The following is a 16,079-nucleotide window of genomic DNA, read 5'->3' on the forward strand; positions in this document are numbered from 1 at the left end:
GTGTGAAAAGAGCGGAGGAATGTTAATTGTAAGCCCTCCACTGTTTACAAAAAGAAGACCTTGGCACAGACCTTGGCATGCGCTTATCCTTGGCAGAAAGGAACTCCAAAAAGTGTATTCAAGAGCTATAGCTCTCTTCTGCCCTTGCACACCTTCTTGTTAAGCCCTTCAGCCTTGCTTCTCCTAAGCTCATATCATGATAATTCTCTGTCAGCCCCCAATTCTTTGTTTGGGGCCTGCAAGTTCCTCATCCTTCCTTCCTCAACCCTTCTCTCAATTTATAGCTGCCACAGCAAAAACTCAGATGCCCAAACTGGCAATTACCACCACCACCACCATTTTTTATTTGTATGCCGCCTTTCCAGTTAAAACAATGCTCGAGGTGGCTTACAAGATGAAAAGATTTTCATAATTATAAACATAACAAAGTAGTCATAAAAATAAAGCACATTAAAAACTACATAACCAAACTGAACAATTTCCACATAAAAATAAAGATGCAAAAAGTTAGTATCATTAATCTCAGTTAATATCAGTAACAAGAGCAAAAACTCCCAACAAAACTTCCCTCAAAATACCCTCATCCTTGTTGGTTAGCAGCCGCAGCCGCAGTTCTTATAGCTGGCCTGGGCCAGGTGGAGATGGGCCGAAACAGGGCCCTCAGGCAGGGAAGTCCTCCTCCCAGCCTCAACAGACTGAACTGGCCTCACTATTTATATCTATATGTACATTCCACAACAAAGCCAGGTGGCACAACAGTCAGAGCAGTCCAACTGGCAGCTCCGTGCTGCGATCAGAAGGATGGTCTGCCCAGTTGTCAAGGGCTGCCTGGATTAGGAAGAGTGGTGGGGACCGCCTGCCCAAGAGCCCCCCAGGGAGGACACAAAAGACTCAGATCCCAGATCCTGGTGGTGGTACACTAAACAGCAGTCTGCAGAATGGACAAGCTGGGAGGTGCTAGAAGCAGGGTCTGAGTGATGGGGGGAGGCCAGGAAGAGGACAGTGTTAGAGGCCTAGAGACATGGTGTGAGTGCAGATTCAGAGAGGAGTCAGAGGTTGGCCCTGCTACACAGCAGCAGGACAGTCCCAGTCCTACTGGCTCTACTCCCCCCCCCCCCCCATTGAATAGAGTCCTGTACAGGCCAGACAGACACAGAGGAGCTCACCCCCCCGCGACGCAGCCTCCATTTGCATGGGAGGGATCCAGAGTGAAAGACTGGGGAGGATAAGGGTGGAGCTAGTGGTCAGTTTCAGCAATGTCTCAACTGGATTAAGGCAAACCAGAGAACTCTGCTGTGTTGTTTTCTGTTAATAAAAAGCTAATTGCATTCCATACCTCCCGTGTGTGCCTGCCCTGCAGTTGACCTGGCTCACTTTTCAGCTCCACACCAGTTCCCTCTGCCAGAATATCTTGGGCTACCTGCAGAATCAAACTGCTAGTGCAAGTCCCTGCCCCCCCCCCTCCCTGCAAAAGAGGGTTTTAGGATTGTCTGTAGTGTTTTGGGTCATCAGAGCCTACAGGATTCCTGCTTCCCGAGTTTGAAGAAACAGTCAGAAATGTAGCTTTCATAAAATTAATAGAACCAGAGCATCTTGGACTAATTTTGGAGTTGCGACCTTTTGCTCAGGCAAAATAAGGGATGGGGCAGGGGAATTGGGGCACTAAAAATTGCCATACATGGTGCAGAAATGACTTCAAGGTCATTACAATGGCACACAGTGCTTTATTCAATGGAGAAAAACAAAAGCTTTATGATTTGTAATTGGTTTGACACAAACCAACATGAAGCAACTTAACATGGTGTTTAATATCTTTATTTCTGTGGAAAGGGCCACAGAAGTCCCTCTGTTTTGAGACAATAGTCTGTCTTTCTCTCCACTTCACCTTCCATGACTACTGTCACTCCTTGCTGCATTTAGCAGTGCTTTGTCCTTCAAAATAAGAGTGGAATTCGGCACATGGCAGTTCAAAGTTCAGAGAAATCAGGATCTCTTTTTATCAGTTCCACAGAGCACCAGTTCTGAACATTACTCCATTTGTTCAACATCATGGAGGAAATCCACTCCACAGGGCAAAGTGGGTAGATCACATGCTGTAAATATAGCCATCCACTTTGCAGCCACAACTTTGTTCTTTCACTGAGCAGCCTTTAAAAGCTGCTCCAGAATGCAGTTGGCTGTTAAACTTTCATCATACAGCTTATCCATGTCCACTCTGGTAGTGAAGCTGAGATTTTCATAGACCTTTTCAATGTGTCTGTAGATGAATTTGCCATCTTGGAGGGAGAGGGGCTGGAGGTAGAAAAGCCAGTTGCAATTTGAAAAAGCAAACCATTTTTCAATGCAATGGCAGTCTCAATGAATAAAATGAATTCTCCCATTGCCCTGTTTGCATCAACTGGATAAAGGCGCTGCAGCTTGACTTTGGTCAGGTCTCCAACAAACTGTTCATCACATCTCTGTGCCAGTTTGGCTCTAAAGGAATACAAAATGGCATACAGGCATACAGCTCTATGCAGGTGGTGTTATTGGCCTCAAGCTTAACAGTATCTACAACGAGGGACAAAAAATGTGATTGCAAAAAAGGAGATAAACCTCCACAACATAACTGTCTTCCTCATCCTGCACTTCTGCATTAATCTCTAGCTTCAGCTAGTGACGAGTAGTCTGGGAAAATCCTCAACAAGCCTAATGAAGCAGGAGCAGAGACATGGTTCAACTGAAAGCCATGTTATGCACAATATGAGCCTTGCGGTACCAACAAAGGGTTGTTTCTTCTTCTGTTTCTGTTTCTTCTTCTTCAACACTGTGTAGACCAAATTGTGAATACTGAAGTTTACATTGAGCAATCCCAGTTTTCTTAAAGTGTGCAGTATGCAATCCACAATCCCTTGGGATTCTCAATGAAATCAATCATCTTGTTCATGACTCCACTTTCAGAAGTGAAGAACTGCACTGCACAAGGGAAGGTTTTTCTGTTTTCCTTGTTGGAGACATCTGTTTGAATGGAGAAAAAGATTTCAACTTTCAAATTTCAACTTTTTCACCATATCTTCAACAACTTTTGGCTCAAGAACATCCCTTACTAAGGTCTCATATTTTGTTCTCCCATAGCTCAGTCCTGCAGTATCTTCTGGTTCAGTTCGTATGCACAATTAGCACTGTTACAACTGAAGTTGTGTTTAACAGTCTGATATGTGTGCACCAACTCCGCAGCTGTAACCTGCATAAAAGGAGTCCTAGTAGTACACAAAATATGAACTCAGCTATTAAATAGAAAAAGATTGGTTGCTTTAATTCTTAGGAAATAAAAGCAATTTTGAAATATGCAGCAAGCTTTTGGATTGCAAAAGCTGGTAGTTATTTAGCCACACTGTATTGTACACTGACATATTTAGATGTATATTATTTAATTATAAAATTGGTATAGGTGAAGACTGTAATAAAATCAAAGAAAGTGCCTCAAATAAGCAGGACCAATTTGCAGATAACTGCCTAGATCTTTGCTGACTGTATAATATAGCCAACATTAAGCTATAATATAGCCAATGTTACATTGGCAACACAAATAATTGAACCATATACCAGGTCTGCTTCGAGGGAGGTCTGAGGAATGAGAAAAGTAGCAATGGAAACCTGTGTATTTTGCTGTTTATTAGCTTGGATACACTCTGCCCTATACACTGACAGCCTCCTCTGCTTCTGGGGTTCTGCAAACATCCTGACTACACTTACGAACGGCAAAGGATCCTCTATGGAGAAAACAATGGAAATACTTGTTATGTTTCTCTTATTCAAAGAATCACAACAGTAACAATGCCCCCCTCCTCTCCTACCCTGGGTCCTACCCCACAGGCCACAGCCTGCATGCCTCTCATGCCCACCTGTGCTGTGCTGCCCTCCAGCTCCTTGCCAGCTTTTTCTTTTTTATTAAAGATTTTCTTGTTTTACAGAAGTAAGTGTAATGTCTCTCGTATTTTTTCCATGTAACATTTTTACAAATCTGTTTCATTTGTTGAGACATTAGGGTGAGAGGGGGAAAAAAGGGGGTGGAGGGAGGGAAGATGGGTGGGGGTGGGGTCGGGCGGCGATGTTTCTATTATGCTTAATGTATCTAGGGTTTGGTGTCAGCGTTGCTTGTGCTGTTCACTTGTGTTCCTTTGGTGCTGAGAAAGGTTGGCGTTGGCCTAGGGTGTGGTTCTTTGTTTGTGATTGGCTGTGATTGGCTGTGGTGATCTTTGTTTTCGTGTGAGTGGGGTGGGTGGGTGTTTTGGATCAAGTTAGCCATATTGATTTGTATGCCGTTGGTGGATTATTGTCATTGTCTTGTTGGGCTGTGTATGTGATAAAGGCATCTTCTTCTGTTTGTCCCCGTGTCAGTTTCAGTTTATTGGTTAATTTTTCTAGTAGGCCAACTCCTTGCCAGCTGAGCTCTGGCTGGCCTGCTGCTGCTGCTTTGTTCTCTCAAGAGGATATTTTGAAGGTGACTTATTTCCTGAAATCCAAGAGAAAGAAGTGTGAGGAGGAGGAGGAAGATGTAAAACAGGGTGTTTCAGTCTAAACTGGTGCAATCCATGGTGTATCAGTCTAAACAATGAAGAGACAGGGAAGTCAGCTGAGAGAGGAGTCACTTCATTCCAGGAATGTTCTCGGAACCACTGGAAAGGAAGTCTCGCCCAGCCTGAGATGCCAAGGACTGGACCTAGGACCGTTTGCATGCAAGGAAGGTATTCTGTATCTGAGCTATATGGCCCTTCCTTCTGCATTTGGGAGATTTATTTTTTTTTAATAGATATTTATTAAAGATTTTTATAAGAAAAAAAGCATAAATAACAAACAACAATGCTTATGTCATACACAAAATTCCATAACTCATTTGGACTTTTCCGGGCAAATTATCATCTTGTTTTCAGTCTTATATCCACTCATTTAAATATGATCAAATAGTTCTCCCAAAGGATTTGTCTTTTCCTTAATCTCACTTATCATCTAATTTCAATCTAGTTTAGTGGTGGCCAATTATTTATGATCAAGCATCCTTCTTAACATTCAATCAAATTACAATATTTTTGTAAATAAGTTTTAAATTTCTTCCAATCTTCTTCCATCCTTTCTTCTCCCAGGTCTCGGATTCTGCCGGTCATCTCTGCCAGTTGCATATAGTCTATCAGCTGCATCTGCCATTCTTCCAGTGTGGGTAGATCTTGAGTCTTCCAGTTCTTGGCAATAAGTATCCTTGCTGCTGTTGTTGCATACATAAAGAATGTTCGGTCCTTCTTTGGGAGATTTAACAGAACAAGAAGAGCCCTGCTGAATTGGGGGGGGGGGATGCATCTAGTTCTGCATCCTCTGCCCTGTTGTGATCCTGCCAGGTACAACAATAAAAGTCAACCTAGCTTGAACAAATGCTTGGTTGTTGCCAAGCCACCACAATGTTCTTCTCACACACTTGACAAAAGAAATGTTTAAGCCTGGCTCCCAAGTAAGTGTGTACTGGTGAGAGTCCCAGTACATGAGACAGATGCTCCTATACATGCAAAGTAGAACAGAACACATGCAACTGAACAAGCAGACTGTGCTGTGATGCCAATAACCAAAATGAACAACAATCTAAATTTGATGCATATAATTATATGAAATTTAACTCAATGATAGCATGCTTCAATGAAACCATTAATATTCCTGGACAATATATTAATGTTCTATGGAGTTTTGGGGGCACATTCAAAATTTAAGGAAGTAGTAGATTTAGTAAAAATATTAATTAAACTTGTATATGATTAACAATTTAATCTATTTGCAACTAATTTAAGTAATTTACTAGTGTCAAATTGCTTTTGCTTCCTCACTGAGAGGGCCAGCTGCAATTCTATGCACGAAGAAGGCCCAGTCAGTTCAACTAACTACTTTCCTATGAGTAAGCCACATTAGTAGTAATAACTTTATTATTTATACCCCACCCATCTGGCTGGGTTTCCCTAGCCACTCTGGGCAGCTTTGAGCATATATAAAACCTATAAAACCTAATAATATTGCATTCAGTAGGGCTTACTTGTGAGTAGACATGAATTTGCTTGCACCACTTACCAACAAGCACGAAGCATCCCCCCCCCCTCAATTTGTCTCACCTCACAACTACCCAATCTCCCATTTCAGCATCAGGCTACCACTGTTAAATCTCCCCTGCCTTCATTTCCCCCTACTGTGACTGAGAAAGGCCCTGCCCCAAAGGACCCATCAAAGAAAGGGAGGGCAAGCGAGCAAAAGCATCATTTAATATATTTTCAAAAATTAAAATTTTAAATTTAAATAAAACATCACCTTATTCTTATTACTGGGAGGGACTCCATCCCAGCATTAAGCCCTGCGCCAGCCTCAGACAGGCAGCAAAAAGGCACCAGGGTCGGTCGCACACCAACCAAGAAGAACCTCGTGGAGCCTCACCTGCTAGCGCTCTCTGCCTTCCCTCCTTTTATCCCTGGAGCAGGGCGGGCGTACAACGCTTACTCCAGCTCCACAGGCAATCAGGCAGAGCCAGTGCGAATGGCAAGCTAAACAACCAATCGCTGCAGTTTCTCCATGCCGTGCAAACCCCTCGCTATTTTAAGGCTCGCAATTTAAGACGTGCAGCACGTGGGGAGCAGCAGCAGCCGCAGCAGCCGCAGCCGCAGCCGCCGCAGCCCCAGATTCCGCGCCTCCGGGCTAGCCACGCCCTCCTTCCGTGGAATAAATCCCACCGCCTTGCCTTTCGCCCCGCCCCCTCCTCGCCCCAGCGGCCGTTATCCGGAAGTACACCTTCCAGGGAGAACATCCGGCTGCCGCTCTAGGCGGCGGGGATGCGGGCTCTGTCTATGGTGTTCGCGCGCTTTGTGATGTTTTATTGTGTCGCGGGGATTCGGTGGCCTCGAGACCCGGAACAGCTAGAGAAGGAGGCGGCGGCGTCGTGTTGGAACGGCGGCGGCGGCGGGTCGCGCAGCAACTGGGCTGCGCGGGAGCCTATAGGATTTCGGTGAGGAAGAGAAGGGGAGAGGAATCAGCGGCCGTTGCGCGGCAGTAACGGTCCTCGCGTCGCTAAGGCGTCCTCCGCCGGGCCGGGGGCGGGAGAGGGGGGAGGGGCAGATCGGGGGGGGGGCTTCCCTGCTCCCGCCGCCCCTTCTTGCACCTGAGAAGGAACCGAGCACCGAAAAGAAGGCGGGATTCGTGTGTCCTTTAAATACGAAACTAAGCAAAATTCGGCAGCTGCTTTTCTACCCGGGGCGGAGGAATCTCTCTCCCTCCTCCGCCCGCCCCGCTTCCCCCGTCTTGCTTCTTCCCCGCGCATACCGCTGCATGTGAAGCAGTAGGAAGGGAAGAAGCGCAGGAGGAGGCAGGAGAGCAGGTAACCCAGCATCCCACCCCCCTCCGCAGATTCTGGTTTGTCTCCTGGCAACCCTGGGTGACTCAGATTAGCCAGGAGCCTTTAGGAATAGGGACCTGCTCTGATCACTGCCAACAGGGTTTAGGAGAGAATTGCCTTTTTAAAAAAACACCGAGTTCTCTTCCCCCCACACCTCAATCTCTCCTAATGGCAAACGCTGAACCCCCGTGCCATATCGGTATTGCAGTGAAATTAGCCTATGTGCAGATAAGAAAGAGGTTTCCGTTCTCGAAGGGATTGCGGCTCATGTAAAGGACGGGGCTTGCAGTGGGGGGGGGGGCAACAAGAGCCAGGATTGTCACTGGAAGGGGCCAAGTGGCGGCGCTCAGGCATGCAGCGCCCTTCACAAGTTAGGGTTAATGCAACCCCTTCTGGATAAAGCTTGGCCAGAGTTGTTCATCGCCTTGGTAATTTCTAGTCTGGATTGCTGTAATCACTTGTATATATAGGACTGCCTTTGAAGATTCTCAAAAATTTGAGTTAATACAAACCACAGCTACAAGGTTACTAACTTGGGTTAGTTATAGAGAGACCATATCATTTTGCCAGTTCTTAAACAGCTATACTTGTTTTCTGCTCTGTTTCTGGGCACAGTTCCAAGTCCTGGTTTTCTATAAAGTCCTATATGACTTCAAGCCTGCCCACCTGCCCAAACACTACAATGCCTACCAGAGGCTTTCTTCTGAGTGCCACCACCATCTGAGTTTAGGCAACTGATGACCAGAGAGAAGGTTGTCTTGACTGTAGAGCCTTCATATGGAATGCCATACTAAAGAAGCATCCCTCTAGGAATATATATACCTTTATTATGAGGTATCACATAAGATTGCTATGGTTCAGTTGCCCTGCAGAGCCAATTGTTAAGGTTAAAGGCTAGAAACTTGTATGTATACAAGTACTGTATCAAGGCTTGGGAATTGGATTAATGCCTCTTGAAGAGCTAGAAAGAGTAATATCTGTGTATGTACTACAAATACCCGGGTGGGTGAGCTGGGTGGATTGGATATGACTCAGCTTTACCAGCCCAGGTACTCTGTGCAGCACCAACAAATATGTGTATGCTTATCCATAGAGTTTCAATCTGTCTTACTCGAAAACTTGTTTGGGAGCTGGATTGTGAGGCTTTCTACCTGATGTTTGGCTGGAGAGACAGAAAATGATCTTTGCCTTTCACTACAGGGTATACATTAGGAGTGAGCCAGTGGAAGGGGCGTGTGCATGTTGCCCTATTGTCATAGACAGACTACTCCCTGGTGATATTTGGTGTGATCGTGGCTGACTTCCCCTGAAGGGATAGGGACCTATTAAGGCCCTTTTCCAAAGATTTATGGTACCTAAGGTATTCCTGAGCACACTGGGTTTTCCAGCCCTTGCTCCAAGGCATTTTCCAGGCAGCACTGCTGGTGCTCCAACACAATCATTCCAGAAAGTCATGTGGAGCCCAGAAGGTTCCTTGTTTTTCTGAGGACCTGGAAAGCAATGAAGCAGGTTGGTAGATGGCCACAGTGACACCAGTGCCATCAGTGAACCACCCAACGGAGCTTTCTCAAATGGTGAGCAGGCTGGTTAAGTCCAATTTGGGAGTAGAAACAGCTAACCACTCAGTAGCGAAACACTGAGAGCAAAGTCAGTTGCATCCATCCCTAACTTGACATGGCAGTTGCTGCTGTCTGTGGAGGCTTGTGAGATAAACGTCAGTTGTTACAGCCTGAGGATGCTGGCAGGTTGCAGGGGTTAAGCCATTTGTCCCTTGCCCATCATGGCTCATCACTGACTATGTAGGTCTAGGTAGCAATTTATGTCCATCAGTCAGCAATGATTTAAAGCAGAAAAGCAGGCAATTGGTGTTCCCATTTTAAATTAAATCTCCTTGGTTAACTTCCACAAATATAAGTGGTCAAGGGAAAGAGTGCTTCCCCCCGCAAAAAATAAAAACAGAGTGGCATTCATTTTTATACCCATTGAAATCAATGGACTTAAGTTAGAAAGGCTGTTGATTTCAGTGGGTCACCTCTGAGTATGACTTACTTGGATATCACCCAATACTAGTACTAATAATAAATAATATTATTTTTAAAGTGACACGTCTTTGTGACACTATCTATAGAAAATATTATAGAATTATCTCCTTGGTGCTATCCTGAATTCATCCCTAGGTGTTTTGCAAAGACTTGTCATGCTTTTCAAAGCAGGACTTGTAGGATATTGAGGCAATCAGACTTTTTTTCTAGATAACTGACCTGTATACCTTCCCTCCTTCACCACAATCAAGGATGTGATCTTCATGGTGTCGTGTTGGAATCTTGAGGTTTTAATCTGAGTCACCCCAATGGATGCGGAGAGTGATGTTGCCTTGGACATTTTAATCACAAATGTAGTCTGTGTCTTCCGAACAAGATGTCATTTAAACTTGCGAAAGATTGCGTTAGAGGGAGCAAATGTAATATACAAGCGTGATGTTGGGGTAAGTTACTTCTCAGTTTTAGTTCACTCGTTGACTTCTTCTAATAAGGCATATTCAACACATATACACCAATGTGTTGATTTTCATTCTCTATGCAGCAGTTTTGTTAGTGTTTCAGGGGCATTTTTCTTTTAATAAGAAATTGCAGAATTTAACACCGTCATACCCGATTTCAAAATACTGCCGTTGAAGACTTCTGAAGTCGGGTGATCTGATAAGTTTCATTTCTGTGTATTGTGTCATTTATTTATTTATTTGAAGTGACAAAATGCAGAAGTATTGTGTCATTTGTGTGAAGGTCATGTCAATATTGCAGATACAGCAGCTTTGAGGAAACATCATGTGTTGACATATACAGCATATTTGTTTGATCAGAGGTGTGTGTGGTGTTTGAAAACATTTTTTTTAAAAAAGACCTAAACTTGCTAAGTGTCAGATTGTAGCCTATGTATGTGAAGTTCTTGACAGTGTGCTTTCTTTTTATTAGCTTGAAATTCGGTTATTAAAACCTGTAGCAAAGCAAAATGTGCATTACAGTGGTACCTTGTGTTGCGAACTGTCCCCCTTACGAATGCTGCGGGTTACGCGCTCCGCTAACCCGGAAGTAGATGCCCCTTGTTGCGAACTTTGCCCCGGGATGCGAGTGGAAATTGCGCTCCGGCAGTGCGGCAGGCACCATTAGGGAAAGCGCGCCTCATGTTATGAGCAGTTTCCGGTTATGAATGGACCTCCAGAATGGATTAATTAATAATTTTCAATTATTCTATAACAGGAGGTACCATTATACTATAACCAGTAATAAGCAGTAGATATTTCAGTAACCAAACATGCAAGAGAATGTTATTTTTGGTAGTGTGACTACCATGTGTGCCATTAGGAGCTGGCTTGGTGTGGTGTTAGAACACCAGGGTTCAAGTACCCACTCAGCCATGAAGCTCACTGGGTGATGGATGACCTTGGACCAGTTGCCTGACTCTCAGCCTAATCCACCTCACAAGGCTGTTGTGAGGATGAAATGAGGAGAACTATTTACACCACCTTGTGCTCCATGGAGGAAATGTGGAATATAAATGCAAGAAATAAATGAGTTTACTCCCCTTTCATTAAAATAATGACTATTGGGGAAGATCAAGGTCTGAAATAGTTTTTAAAAAACAAAACAAAACTTTGGAATTCATTAACGCCTTTAAAAAAACAGGAGTGCATACATGGAAAACAAAAAAAATATTTCTTGTCCTGTTACAACTGCCTGTCTACATGTTAGAAGCAAAGATAGCAAGGATAGTTGCAAGAAATACTGTATAGTATGATAATTAAAAAGAATAAATTAATATCTAAAAGCTTTACGCTTTGGCTAAGGTTAAAATTATCCAGAAGGAAGCCACGATGAAATTAACAAATAATGGGAATAGTAACATGAACATAACAATAAAAGTGTATGAACTTTAGCAAAAATGGCAGCATTTGAACCTGTAATTCGTTGTTCTCTTTTGCTACATCAGGAAGTTTCTTTATCTAAAGTATATTTTTTCCTGACTGATTTCAGAAAGTATTAATGAAACTTCGGAAACCAAGGATTACAGCAACAATTTGGTCCTCAGGAAAAGTAATTTGCACAGGAGCTACAAGGTATATATTGTTTGTGTTTTTTATCATCCATAAAATCACATGTGTTGTTGTTTTTTAACCCTTGCTCCCTTAACTTCTTAACCAATCGCTTGTGTGTGTTTTTCCCCAATCTAGTGAAGAAGAAGCTAAATTTGGTGCCAGACGATTAGCTCGTAGTCTGCAGAAACTAGGTTTTCAGGTAATTCTTTCAATCACTGATGAATTGTGGCCTTTTAAAATGTTTTTAATTCAGAGAATTGCTGTCTAAAGAGATCTGTTTCTAGAAAACCAGGTGATTAGGCTTACTGCTGAGCAGATTTCCAGAAATTTGCTTGGCAGTCGTGAGTGTTCTTCCTTTGTGTTGCAAGTCCCTGGGTTTTGTGCTTCTATAAAAAACCACACACATAGGAGATAAACCATACCTTTCTACTTATGGGAAGGAAACAAGGGGTGACGCTCTGTTCTTTTTCTGCAAAAGTTTTCGCTGCTGGTGCTGCCTTATAAAAAGGGGAAGGGAAAGGAGAAAGCAGGCCTTTTATTTGTATTTATTCAATTTATATCCTGTCCTTCTTCTCAGAGGAGCCCAGGGCAAACAAGTATAAAACACTAAAAACATCTTAAGACACTGGTTTCTCATTTGCTCTGGCAGGCACAAACCTTTGCCACTAAGAGGAAAAGAAGAACTTAACTGTTGCTTTTAAAAGTTAGAGCCCATCAACATTTTCTATAAAAGGGTTTGTTTGAAATGAAGCAGGAACATGATTACAAGAATGATTATGATTACAATGATTGTATTTCCCAATACTCAGCAGAATTTGTGGTTGTTGACAGCCAATGTAGCAACTAGTATAAACTATGCAAAGCTAATTGAACTGATGTCAATGCACTTCAGTTAATTGGAAGTTGACATCCTTTCTGAAAAGGTATAAATGGCACACCCTAGCAACAATTGAGCACTTTTAGGTTTAATGTGCTTAATTCTCTCCCATTGAAATCAATAGGACTTATTATCTTTAGCTTTGGAATTATTGTTCCTAAATGTAGCCTTTCATAGTTGTCTGTGATCTCTTTCAGGTAATTGAAAGCTATATTAGTACATTGTTAGTAAGCAAGAGAATTCCAATATAAGTTACACTAACTTAATTAGGTGTAATGAGACCTGAAAAGAAACTTACCTTGCCCTAGAACTGTCAAAAATTTCTAACCATTATAGAGTTTTAAATTGCCCTTTATGTTGTATTTTTGTTCAAAGTTGTATTAAAACACTGCTGGCCTTTTAGTTAAAATGAAGCCAAAATGTGTATAAGTCCTTGGCTTTCAGATTAGTTCCTAATATTTTCATTTTTGTTCTTTTTCTTTCTAAAAGGTGATTTTTACAGATTTTAAAGTTGTCAATGTTTTAGCAGTATGCAATATGCCCTTTGAAATCAGATTGCCGGAATTCACAAAAAGCAACAGACCCCATGCTAGGTATAGTAGATTTTATATCTATTCTCTCTCTCTCTCTCTTTATTTTGCATTTTCATTTTTTAAAGTGAACTTTGCATTTCTCCTTAGTTATGAACCGGAGCTTCATCCTGCAGTGTGCTACAGAATAAAATCTCTCAGAGCTACTTTACAGATTTTTTCAACAGGAAGTATCACAGTTACAGGTATTCACCTTTTTGTGAATAAGTAACTTTCTCCATGTTGTAGCTCAGGTAATTAAGTGTTTGATAAGGTCAGCATGTGTATATGACTTCCCACTAATTTCTGTGTACCTGTGCCATCTGATTATTGTTGTAGATCAGGCATGTCCAACAGGTCAGTCGTAGGTGTGTCCCAGGTCAATTACAGTATACAATTCAGTGATCTCCTTAGTGTTCCTTTTTGGACCCCCTCCCCCAAGAAAGTTCAACAACTTTGGCCAACCCTCCCCCGCAAAAAGCTCAACAACTCCTGGCAATGACAATGAGTAGATCACAGCCGGTCTCTTTCTACTGTGAGTAGATTGCACTCTCTTGGAAGTTGGACGTGCCTGTTGTAGATTAAAATGAGAGTTGGATTATGATTTGTTTTGGAGATTTCGGTAGTTGCTTGAGTTAACTCATTAGCAAATAGGATTGCCGCATATTTAAGAAGAGATACTTTGATTTAAGCTGTCTCATCTCAAAGCCAACAGGGCGTTCAAAACTTAAATCAAAAGTATAACAACTGGGTTAGGTGTTGGACCGCTGGACTTGCCGGTGGCAGTGTCCCAAACAATTTAGAATACTAAGTGCAGGAAGCATTCTTTGAAAAATGAAAGCATCTCTGCTGGGTTTTGTGCTGCCACTTCCTGTGTGGATTTCTGGCCTCTCTGTTTCCTGGTCGTCAATGTGAGATAATGGAGATCAGACCAGAATGTACACAGATGTGATGTGGGATGTGTGCACATGGGTGAGGTGTGGCATGTGCTGAACAAGCATTCAGGTTATCCGAATTTACTTCCTACTTTGCCATGTAGCAGTTTCAAGTAATGCTAGAAATGCTGATATATATTGAGAATATTGGTCAATTCAGGTTTTGTTAGAGTTAAGTTCAAAATATATTCATGATCAAGGAACTGAAGCCATAGGGTTAGCTTTTGTGTGTATCCTTATTCTAATGTTTTATCTTGTCCTACCCCCAGGGCCAAACGTAAAGGCTGTTGCCACTGCAGTGGAACAAATTTATCCATTTGTGTTTGAAAGCAGGAAAGAAATTTTATAAGTTGCCACTTCACGGTTAGGCGACCTAACCAAGCACCTTTTATAAGACTGCTGCGCATTGGACTAATAGCAAAAAAAAGAAGGTGGGGAAGAAAAGGACAACTGGACCAACACAGCTGAGGAGGTGCAAACTCTTGGCCGCGGTGATAAACTCCAGTCCCTTTTGGATTTTATTTGGAACAGTGCTGTATTGTAAAAACAAACGTTTACAAGATACGAAATTGCTGCTTTTTACAAGACATTCTATTTATTTCTGCAGTAATTTCTGTGTGTTCATAAGCAGATTTGTCATGATATGCACTAAATTTGAAAACACTTCTATAGGTTGAGCTTGTGTTTTTATTTGTGAATATTCTTTACATTTTTGTACGCTGACTGTTGGGCACCAAAGAAGCTGTAGACGTTACCCTTTTTCACCTGATAAAACGTGCACAAATAAAAGTCTGCAAAACTTTTCTTTATGAAAGTTCTGTTACGTTCCCTCTCCTTTTTCTATTAACAATTGTATATTGGCAAAAGTAACTAGAGCAATGTTAGTGTGATCTTCTGCTCTGATTTTATTCCAATTTTTGTGAGCCTGTAAAGTGAATTGTAGCAGACTAGATTGACATGAATGAGAGATGTGTATGTGTTCTAAGGACAGAATTTGGTTTTATTGTAATATATTTGTAACTAAATGCAGAATTTAGGGGATCTCTTTCCAGCCAGTCTAAGCAAGGGTTAAGCATAATAGGCTTGAGTGATGAGAGAAGCTTCTGTTCTGAAGTATTTGACGTTAGTCAAATCAGCTATCCTATTCCCAGATGCAGGGTTGTTTTTAAAAGGAAACCTGCCTTGAACTACTGCTAGTAACTGATTTTAATTTTCAGGAAAAAGTGTATTTTTTCATGGATGCAGTTCTATGCTACTTCTAAAGAACTCTGCACATATTTGCCAAATGTTGCTATAGCACTGTTAGAATTATTTTTTAAAAAATGCTAACAAAACAAGAAAGCTTGGCTTTGGCATGTAATCCTGGACTTGAAAAGCCAATATTGAAACTGCATATGGGACAGATGAGTGGTAAATCATAAGGCAAATGAAAATGGTACCCTTGCCAACTACAATAAATATGTCAAAATGCATCTATGTCTCTTTCTAAGTCTCGAGGTGAACAAAATGTGGGCATGACTGCTGCAGGTGCTAAGCATTCATTGTCCAGATTTGTACTTCACATTGAAACAAACTCAGTGGAGTACTGTAAATAAAATCCCTTTGAAAGCCTGCCCTTTTTTATTTTTGCAAAATATAATGAGAATCTTTGAGGAGGAAATGGATATAGAAGAATCAACTTGTTTGTGAATGGCGGGGGGGGGGGGGGGACAATGCCAACCAACCCTTAAAAGTTCTCTAAAAATGTATTCTCCAAGCAAGTGCCATGAACTCAAATGTAAATAGTGACACATGAACCAGGTCATCAGGAGAAATATAGTCATAATTCTAATGGATGGTGAGAAAGGGCTGCCACAATCAGAAACTGCCACTATGGCCTTGATTCAACAAAGTACAGTGGTACCTTGGTACTCAAACGCCTTGGAACCCAAACACTGCAAACCCAGAAATAAGTGTTCTGGTTTGCGAACCTTTTTGGAAGCCAAATGTGCTCTGTTTTGAGTGTTACACTTCCAATTTGAGTGTTATGCTGAGGTCTGTCTATTTTTCCTATGTCCAGAACAGCATGCAAGGGAAGGTTGTTTCATTGTGCAAAAAAATCTTGTGCTGATGGAACATTTATTTTGGTGTAGCATTGAATTCCTTTATCTTTGTCTGCCGGTTTTACATAGAACGTTACACACCATAAGTGCATGCCCGAGAACTTTTG

At 42.1% G+C, this 16,079-nt stretch overlaps 1 protein-coding gene and 1 long non-coding RNA gene across 5 annotated transcripts; one reads left to right on the top strand and one right to left on the bottom strand.

Annotated features, from left to right (window-relative positions):
- Window positions 1-1,709: 1,709 nt before the first annotated feature.
- Window positions 1,710-6,678, bottom strand: LOC310841215. Its single transcript, XR_014562412.1, has 3 exons — window positions 6,322-6,678; window positions 3,885-4,495; window positions 1,710-2,997 (listed from the first exon to the last, which is right to left on the bottom strand). It is a non-coding gene; the product is annotated as an uncharacterized lncRNA (long non-coding RNA).
- Window positions 6,679-6,814: 136 nt separating this feature from the next.
- On the top strand, window positions 6,815-15,342 carry TBPL1 (TATA-box binding protein like 1). Of its 4 annotated transcripts, none has more exons than XM_083731786.1 (7): window positions 6,815-7,009; window positions 9,690-9,881; window positions 11,428-11,510; window positions 11,625-11,688; window positions 12,856-12,959; window positions 13,047-13,141; window positions 14,140-15,342. In XM_083731786.1, the coding sequence occupies exons 2-7, from the start codon at window positions 9,747-9,749 to the stop codon at window positions 14,217-14,219; spliced, it is 561 nt and encodes a 186-aa protein (XP_083587912.1). In that variant the 5' UTR covers window positions 6,815-7,009; window positions 9,690-9,746; the 3' UTR covers window positions 14,220-15,342. The 4 variants fall into 4 exon arrangements, with proteins under 4 accessions (XP_083587912.1, XP_083587915.1, XP_083587914.1 ...); XM_083731789.1 differs by having other exon boundaries at window positions 6,838-7,378; window positions 13,047-13,189; XM_083731788.1 differs by having other exon boundaries at window positions 6,838-7,009; window positions 13,047-13,189.
- The last annotated feature ends 737 nt before the right edge of the window (window positions 15,343-16,079 follow it).

Source organism: Podarcis gaigeae (assembly GCF_964106915.1).
Source record: "Podarcis gaigeae genome assembly, chromosome: 3".
NCBI lineage: Eukaryota > Metazoa > Chordata > Lepidosauria > Squamata > Lacertidae > Podarcis > Podarcis gaigeae.

Coding starts and splice junctions, on each gene's coding strand:
- TBPL1 (XM_083731786.1), top strand. CDS start 9,747: ATGGATGCGGAGAGTGATGTTGCCTTGGACATTTTAATCACAAATGTA. Junction 11,511..11,624: donor ATTTGCACAGGAGCTACAAG/GTATATATTGTT, acceptor TCCCCAATCTAG/TGAAGAAGAAGCTAAATTTG. Junction 11,689..12,855: donor TGCAGAAACTAGGTTTTCAG/GTAATTCTTTCA, acceptor TCTTTCTAAAAG/GTGATTTTTACAGATTTTAA.